At 47.7% G+C, this 9,420-nt stretch overlaps 1 protein-coding gene across 1 annotated transcript; it reads left to right on the top strand.

Moving 5' to 3' along the window:
- The first annotated feature begins 257 nt into the window (after positions 1-257).
- LOC117018560 (MHC class I polypeptide-related sequence B-like) lies at positions 258-2,053 on the top strand. The gene is given in 4 exon segments (XM_033099630.1): positions 258-265; positions 350-548; positions 1,701-1,803; positions 1,806-2,053. Coding segments are annotated over 4 exon segments (558 nt in total).
- The last annotated feature ends 7,367 nt before the right edge of the window (positions 2,054-9,420 follow it).

Genomic DNA, 9,420 nt, shown 5'->3' with positions numbered 1-9,420 from the left:
CACCCACCTGGGCCTCCTTGCTTCTCCCCTGGCCCCTGCAGGCCAGCCTCTCCCCTTGACCTCCTAGCTGTAACCTTAGGGAGCCTGGCACCTGTCCTGCCCATTTGCCCATATCCACCCCCTCCTCCCATTCCTCAAGTCCCCTCCCCTATTTCCCTGCATTGGAAATCCTCAGTCTCGTCCCTTGTACATGTGTGATTTCTGCCTCCTCAAGACTTGCAGAAGCTCAGACAGCAGAAGTCTTCTGTGAAAACCTGATGTGCAGGTATGTCCAGGAAGCAGTTTCATCTGTGGGTTCCTCCCCACCCAGGACCCCGGTCTGCACTAGAGCCTCACGGTGCTGTCCCAGGATTGCATCTGGGGGACACTTGGATGGCCAGCCCTTCCTGCGCTATGGCAGGGAGAAAGGCAGGGCGGAGCCAGCGGCGGTGGGCAGAAGCATCCTGGGAGCCGAGACGTGGGTCACAGAGAGCAAGGACCTGACAGAGAACGGGAAGGACTTCAGAATGACTCTGCAGAAATCATGGCCCTGCAGGTCCAGAAAGGAGGTGAGAGTGGGGCGGGGCAAGAGTGATGTGAGGCTTTTCCAGGAAAGTTCAGGGCGCAGAGCAGGGCCTGTCTCTCCACTGGATTTGGCTGGGGGTGGGGCTGAGGGATGGGGGTCTGTGGATTTCAGCACAGAGGTGACCCTGACTCAGCCAGCACAGGAAGACAGGGAGGAGAGCAGGGAGGGGCCCCTCTGGCTGCAGTTTCTCTCCTGAGCGGGGAAGGCACAGGGACACAGGGACTGGAGGTGACTGCTGGGTGGGGACAGGCTCGCATTCCTTCCCGGAGACCCTGGGCTGTGAGATCCAGGAAGACACATCACCGAGGGCTTCAGGCATTTCTGTTGTCACGTGAGCTCTTCCTCTCCTGTCGCTGGAAGACCTGTGGGTGGGCAGTGCCCCAGTCCCGGCTCAGACCTCGGTATGGAAAACAGGAAGTCCTGGGATGCAGATGGCTCTCCCAGCAAGGATTCCTGGCCCATGTGCAGGGAGGGCTTTGTGGAAGGGTGTGGAGGTATCTGGAGTCCTGGACAGGCTCAAGAAGAGAACAGGTATGACCTGGGGCTGGGCCTTCCTCCCCGCAGACCCCTAGAGCTCCCCTCCATCCCTCCGGCACACGGAGCCCTCCCTGTACTCTGGGAGGCACGTATGTTCCGATGTGTTGTATGGTGACTGTCCTGTCCTGTTAAAGCCCCTGGATACAGACAGGCAGGTGGGGAAGGGACTGAACTCTCCCTGTGTTATCCAGGGAGGCGGTGGGCCCTCCGACAGAGCACTGAACCGGGGAACGTGGGTGTCAGGCAGGAGAGGAAGGCCTCAGACTGGGGACTGAAGCCCTGGCTCCCAGCCCGCCTGTCATGGAGAGTTCCTCCCAGCCCCCGGCCCAGGAGCCCACCCCGCACAGCCCCGTCTCAGCATCAACACGTGGGTCCAAGAGAGCGAGGCCTCAATCCCAGTCCATGCTGCTGCCCGTCTAACGGACTGGGCCCCAGGGTGCCGAGCAGGCTGAGGAAGGTCTGGGTCACTGAGGGGTCAGCCAGGGTTGGGGAGGTGGGAGGAGCAGCTGTTCTCCTTAGAGGGAGCGGGGCTTGGCCCCAGCCTCACTGGCTCTGCCATTTCCTCCCCAGCTCCCCCAGCCGTGATCATGACCCACAGGCAGGCCTTGGAGGTGATGGTCACCCTGATGTGCTGGGCTTTCGGCGTCCCTCCCAGGACATCCCACTGGCCTGGCTTCAGGATGAGGAACCCCTGAGCCAGGACGTCAGCAGTCTGGGGGAGTCCTGCCTGATGGGAGTGGGACCTACCAGACCTGTGTGACCATGAGGGCTCCCCAAGGAGAGGAGCAGAGGTTCACGTGCTATGGGTAACACAGTGGGAACCACAGTGCACACCCTGTGCCCTCTGGTGAGCCTGGGGTGGCCCTGGAGGGGGGTTCTGACCCTGGCAGGGCCAGGGGCCCGGGTGGGGAGACGAGAGCAGGCCTGTGGGCTGGGGTGTCTGGGTTATAACAAGGCCCTTTCTCAAGAAAGGCGCTGGTCATCAGTCACTTGCCAACAACCGTTCTGGGTGTCACTGCTGCTGCTCTTGCTGTCATCGTCATTCTCTGTGTCTTTTGGTGCAAGAAGAAGACACCATTGGCTGTGGAGAACCCAGGTGAGAAATCTGGGCAGTGGATTGGGGACGGATTCTGCCTGTTACATAGGGTCCCTCCCATCTCCCTCTGCACAGACAGGTGTGGGGGTGACCAGCCTCTGTAAGAGGAGCTGGACATTGGGTACCTGTGAGGGGAATGGGAGTCCCCCCCTTGCATGGTGGGTGGCGGAAGCAGGGACAGGTGACGATGAGTATGGAGTCATGGGAGGAGACCAGCAGGGGCTGGGAAAGTGGGGTGAGAGGGAAAATGTGGGGTGTTATCTTCCCTCAGACGAAGGCAGACCTGATTTTGGAGCAATGGAAGGAGAATCCCTGAGGGAATAATACGGTAAGCAGTACTCTGCCACCAACTGAACGTTTACTGGTTTCTCTGTACCCGGAGCTCGTTAGCCTACAAGACCTGGGTCAATGGCAGATGGCGCCAACAGACCATAGTGGCAGCAGACAGCTGGGATCTCAGTGCCATCGTCAGCCCTGGGCCCACTGATCACCTGAGAGAGCAGAGGTGCAGCCAGGAGGCCTGAGTTTAGCTCCTACTCTGGTGTCACTAGCACTTTCCCTCTTGGTGCCTCAGTTACCTCATCTGTGAAATGGGGAAAATAACAGCATTTATGTCCAGTTGTGCTTGCAAGATTTAAAGTGTTAATATACGTGAGGTGCTTCCAGCTCCGCCACATCAGTTATTATCATTATTTTTGCTATTTTATAGATACTATGTTACATGTGTAGTAGTTTTATTTTTGTCAATGAGCTTTATCTATAAGCTTCTTTGTTATGGCTCCTCCTGAGGAGTCTAGGACCAGCTTTCTGGCACCCTGAGGTCCCCTTCTCCCCCATCACACTGTCATATGCATTACTTTATGTCTGTTATATCTATAATTTTATATAATACGTGTTTAAATGCTCTGTAAATATACATGCCTGGTCTGTGTTTTATTTCCTGTGTCTGGGAGGGGGTAGACGGTGAGGTTCTGGGGAGAAGGAGAGGTATGTCTCAATGCCTGACGCAGCACTAAGAAATCTCCCTGCCCCCCAACCCCGGTGACTCTCAGCAGAGCACAGAGGGCTGGGAGAAGATGGACTGGGACATCTGGGCCCGTGTTAAGGGGCTGCCCTATGGGGGGAATGTGCTCTGAACAGGTGTAACCCTCACGGAATGAAGCAGAGCTGAAGTGTGACATCAGGCGCGGGGCCGGTGCTGGGGGTTCCTGAGTATGAACAATAGGAGTCAGTCTCTATCTGGGGTGACGTGACGCTGGCGACGTGGACTGAGTTGTGACAATAAATGAACATAGAATGTGGCTGAGTGAGGCAGCATCAGCACCGCCTCCGTCAGCTCAGACTGATGTGTGCGAGGCCGCTGGGGAGGCGAGATATCCCCCACCTGATGCTCAGTCCTTCCTGACTTCTGGTCTTGGGGCGCACAGACAGGCGGTGCTGTCCTTGGTCAGGACAGCCTGAGCCCCACCAGTGAGGCACTGGGGCAGAGAGCACTAGGGGCCCCTCCCACACCTGGGGGCGGAGGATGGGAGCCCTTCCTGCAGCAGGACCTGCGGGGTAGCAAGAGAAGGGCAAGGACCCCAGTCAGGTCCTGTTCCCTCCCTGCTGGGTTCACAGGGCAAACAGTCAGGGAAATGGGATGGGGAACTCACGCATGCATCTATTTATTCAGGTGTGTGGATACTGACATGTTCGTTCATTTTAGCATTAACGTGACTCACACATTTGTGCGTGCATGTTGTCATCCCAGCATTCCTGCATTTCAGTCAGCCCGCAAGTGTCACTTGTTGCACCCAGCTGTCATTAAGCATAAAGTTTCAAACTCATTCAATTCTTGTTTTTGTTTTCGTCAAAGTCACAATTGCCTGTAAATTAAAGGGTCAAATATTTGTACAAGATTTATTATGCAATCTACTATTAGACTCCTCTCTGCCTCTTCTCAATTTATACCATCCTAGAGGGAACCACTTTCAATATTTTTTAGCTGATTCTGCTGGCCTTTACTTCCGTAGCTCTACATACCAGGCCGTAAGTACTGCGGCTTGAGCTTTCAGCGGCAGACATTGTCTGTTGCATTGCACAGTGGCTAATGGAATAGTTAACAGTCATTGTTCTCTTTCACTCTTTGCATTCCTTCGTTTTCCCAATATTTATATGGTAATTATGTTTAGCTCAGTCATGCAGCATTTTCTTTTCCATTACTAATGCCCTTATATATAAACTTTATTAGTTCTGACTTCCTGTAAAACCTTTGGTTCTCCCCAAAGTTAATAATTGCCTTTGTTTTTGTCTCATTATTTCCTATGTAGCATTCACTAATTTAATTTGGGTATTTCTTCTATTTGTATGACTCTTTCAAGAGTTGAAGATATGTTGGGCATCCTGTCAATTTTACCTTCTTGAAAATATCCATCCTGGACCCTGTGACATGCTCCCATCTGGACTGGATTCCTCACATCTGGAGCATGGTCATGGTCCTAGGATCTCCCTCCATCTTCACCTGGGCAGTGTTTTTCAGTGCAGTGGAGTGACCTGGACATCCTGCTGAAACGCAGACTGATTAAAGATGTCAAGGATGGGGCCTGTGAGTCTGATTTTCTATCTAGTTTCCTGTGATGCTGCTTCTGCTGGTCCATGGATGATAAGTAAACTTGCAAGAATCTTTTCTTGTCTTTCTCCTGTGTTGCATCTCCAGTTTTCTTTTTCTTTTTTATAATTAAAATTTATTGGTGTGTCAATAGTTAGTAAAATTAGATAGGTTTCAAGTGCACAATTCTGTAATGCATCATCTATATATCACATTGTGTGTTCACCACCCAGAGTCAGTTCTCCTTCCATCACCATATATTTGACCCCATTTACCCTTTTCTACAAACACCCTCTGCCCATACCCTCTGGTAACCCCTAAACTATTGCCTGTGTCTATGAGTTTTTGTTTCTTCATTAGTTTGTCTTGTTCCTTTGTTGCTTTCAGTTTTATATCCCACATATCAGTGAAGTCAGATGGTTCTCAACTTTTTCTATCTGACTTGTTTCGCTTAGCATAATAATCTCAAGATACATCCATGTTGTCACACGTGGCACTGTTTCATTTTTTCTTATGGCAGAATAGTATTCTATTGTGTATATATACCACATCTTATCCAATCATCTATTGAAGGACACTTTGGTTGTTTCCATGTCTTGGCCATTGTAAATAAAGCTGCAACGAACATCAGGGCACATATATCTTTATGGATAAATGTTTTCAGATTTTTGCATAGATACACAGGAGAGGGATTGCTGGGTCATATGATAATTCTATTCTTGATTTTGGGGGGAACCTACACACTGCCTTCCATAGCGGCTGCACCAATCTTAATTCACACCAACAGTGTATGAGGGTTCCTTTTTCTCCACAGCCTCTCCAACACTTGTTACTATTTGTCTTGTTGATGATAGCCATTCTGACTGGGGTGAGGTGATATCTCATTGTGGTTTTTATTTGCATTTCTCTGATGATTAGTGATGTTGAGCATCTTTTCATATGTTTATTGGCCATTTGTATGTCCTCTCTGGAGAAATGTCTATTTGGGTCCTCTGCCCATTTTTAAATTGGATTGTTTGTTTTTCTGTTGTGTTATATGAGTTCCTTATATATTTTGGATATTAGCCCCTTATCAGAGGCATTGTTTGTAAATATCTTCTCCCATTCAGTCCAGTCTTCTGTATACTATATCTTTCTCTGTGTTTTTTTTAATGGTAAGCCCATACTAACACATTTTAAGTTAATTAACATGATTGTTTTTTCTAAATTAGTAATAGGGTCAATTATTTTTATTGTGGTAAAAAACACATAAAATTTACCAGCTTAACCATTTTAAGTGTACAGTATAGGAAAGCCCTACAACTACAGACATACAGAAGAAGCTACCTGGAGAGTGGTGGGTGGGCCAGAGATGCTGAACAGGCTGCTCTCACACCTACGTGTGACCATTAAAAGTCAGGAAGGATATCTAGGCTGCAGAGGTGCCCCCTGAAGAGTGAGGGGACCCAGAACCTCCCCAGCCCAGAATTTCAGTGCTGGAGAGAGAAGTTCCCAGAACTTTTGGCTGTGCAAACCAGCAGAGATTGTGGCTTAGTGAGACAGGAAGCAGTAGGAGTCCCAGGTCTCCCTTTTAAAGGGACTGTGCTGGACTTACTCACCGATGGAATCACTGGTTCTGAGCTCCAGGCAAACACAGGGGCAAAAGCTGGAGAGGAACCAGGCAAACACTGGGAAGAACTAAATTGTCTAGTTTCAGAATGAGGGATGGAGGGGCAACTTTCTCCTGGAAAGAGGAGCTGGCAGAAACCATTGTTTCTTTGTTGAGCTTTCGCCCTCCTTGCATGCAGAAGTAGACAGACTCCATATCTGAGTCTCCATCAAACTGGCTATCACCTTGCATCTGCCCCACCTTAGTGATACCCTGGGTGGGCCACACCTCACCCAACTTTGGGGCACACTCAAGCTGATTCCAGGGGCTTTTCCATTAAACAGCCTGCCTTGGCTTATGCTGTGGACTTTCCTAAAATCTCTCAAAGGTTCTGGAAACCCAAACAAGCAGCATCTGGCTTCACATGTCCCGTACCTCTGGCTGAGCAGCCCTAAGCCCGGCACTAGTGACAGCAGGCCTCGGTTACCCTCTTGGGCAGTGGTCATCTGTGAATTGCTTTGTGGCTTGTGCCAGGTGGCCCTGGGCAAGGCACACTGATTGAATTTGGCCTTCAGTGGGTCCCTTCCCAGGAGGTCCTGGGGTTGGCAGTCCCAGTGGCCAGCTTCAGACCAAGCAGAGCATTACCTGGCCACTTCCCAGGATGACACACCCAAACAGCAGACTGGACAGGCATCAGAGCACTGCTCAAGCAAACCTTGCTCTGTAGGGTCAGCTGCTGCACAACAGCTCCTCCATTGCAGTCACAGCCAGTCCTCACAGCCAATCAAACTGAGGGTCAATCCATCCCACTGATGAGCAAACAGCAGTCAAGTCTCAACTACAACAGGAGGGCACACACAACACACACAAGGGACACTCCTGGAGCATCTGCCTCTGGTGACCAGGGAGACTGCATCACTGCATCCACAGGACCTTACTATATAAGGCCACTCTACTCAGATCAGGAGGCATAGCAGTCCTACATAGAAACAAGCACAGGGAGGCAGTCAAATGGGGAGACAAAGAAACATTTCCTAAATAAAAGAACAGAGCAAGCTCCAGAAAAAGAACTAAACAAAATGGAGACAAGCAATCTATCAGATGCAGAATTCCAAACACTGGTTATAAGGATACTCAGTGATCTCAGGGAGAGCTTCAACAGAGAGATAGGAAACTTTTAAAAAAGTCAGAAATAATAAAGAATACAATAACTGACATGAAGAATACATTAAAGGGAATCAATAGTAGATTAAATGAAGCAGAGGATCAAATCAGCAAATCAGAAGATAGAGTAGCAAAAATACCCAATCAGAATAGCAAAAAGAAAAAAAGAATCCCAAAAAATGAGGATATTTTAAGGGTTCTCTGGAAAAACATCATGAGTAACAGCATTCACATCATTGGGATGCCAGAAGGAGAAGAGTGAGAGCAAAGAGGTGAAAACCTATTAGAAGAAATAATGATTGAAAACTCCCTTAACCTGGCAAAGAAAATAGATATACAAGCCCAGGTAGTGCAGAGAGTCCCAAACAAAATGAACCCAAAGGGGCCCACACCAAGACACCTAATTAAAATGCCAAAGGTTAAAGACAAAGAGAGACTCTTAAAAGCAGCAAGATGAAAGCAGTTAGTTACCTACAAGGGAATTTCCACAGGACTGTCAGCTGATTTCTCAACAGAAACTTTGCAGGCCAGAAGGGAGTGGCAGGAAATATTCAAAGTGATGAAAAAGCAAGGACCTGCAACCAACATTACTCTACCCAGCAAAACTATCATTTAGAATCGAAGGACAGATAAAGAGCTTCCCAGATGAGAGAAAGCTAAAGGAGTTCCTCACCACCAAACAAGTATTACAAGGAATGTTAGAGGGAATTTTTAAAGACAGCAATAACAAAAAAATGAAAAATATGAATAATAAAATGGCAATGCCTACATATCTATGAACAACTACTTTAAATGTAAATGGCTTAAGTTCTCCAATCAAAAGTTAAGCAGGATGAATGGATAAGAAAACATGACCCTTACATATGCTGCCTGCAAGAGACACTTCAGATCAAAAGACACACAAATTGAAAATAAAGGGATGGGGAAAAGATATTTCATGAAAATGGGAACAAAACAAAACAAAAAAACTGTGGTAGCAATGCTTATATCAGACTAGATAGACTTTAAACTAAAGGCTATAATAAGTGACAAAAAAAGGACCCACACTTCCCACTTCTGAGTAATTATTCGAAGAAACCCAAAACGCTACTTTGAGGAGACGTGTACATCCACATATTCATTGCACCATTGCTTACAATGGTCAAGATTTGCAGGCAGCCTGAGTGTCCAGCTGGGTGTCTGTTGATGGATGAATGGATAAAGAGGAGGTGGTACATGTATACAATGGAATATTGCTCAGTCATGGAAGGAAATGGGTTCTTGCCATCTGCGACAACATGGATGGGCCTAGAAGGTAATTGTGCTGAGCGGAGTATGTCAGACAGAGAAAGACATGCAATATGATTTTGCTTGTATGTGGAATCTAAAGAACAAAATAAGCAAATAAAATAGAAACATACTCATAAATACAGAGAACATTTTGATGGTTGCCAGACAAAAAGGGGGCCTCTTTCAGGGAAAAATTCTTTCATTTTAATTTTTTAATTCAAATTTTTATTTGTTTACATTTAAGTACTTGTTTTTTTGTATTATAAAGGAATTTTAGCATTTACTTTTTAACATATTATGGTAAAAGAAATTTTATGTAACAAATGGCTAACCAGCCATCCTCCGGGGCCAAATAGGGAGACATAAGGTGTAAGCACAAAGGTGAAGCAAAGTCCCTGAAAGGATTAGTCTCATAGACTCTCCTTTCTTTAGAGGCAGGTACGAGGGGACAGACGGGTAGGCTGCTGTGTGGCAACCATTGTTTGATATAGAGGCTTGACTATATTCAGGTTTGATTTGTTTCCTTTGGTGCAAGTACTTTATTGGTGGTTGGTTTTGTTCTTCCATCAAGGGGAACTTCATTTCTGGGTTTCTTTTAATTGTGATGTTAATGG

This window comes from Rhinolophus ferrumequinum, chromosome 3, assembly GCF_004115265.2.
Source record: "Rhinolophus ferrumequinum isolate MPI-CBG mRhiFer1 chromosome 3, mRhiFer1_v1.p, whole genome shotgun sequence".
NCBI classification, from domain to species: Eukaryota; Metazoa; Chordata; class Mammalia; order Chiroptera; family Rhinolophidae; genus Rhinolophus; species Rhinolophus ferrumequinum.
The sequence above is the reverse complement of the archived record's forward strand: the minus strand, read 5'-3'. Positions and strand labels throughout refer to the sequence as shown.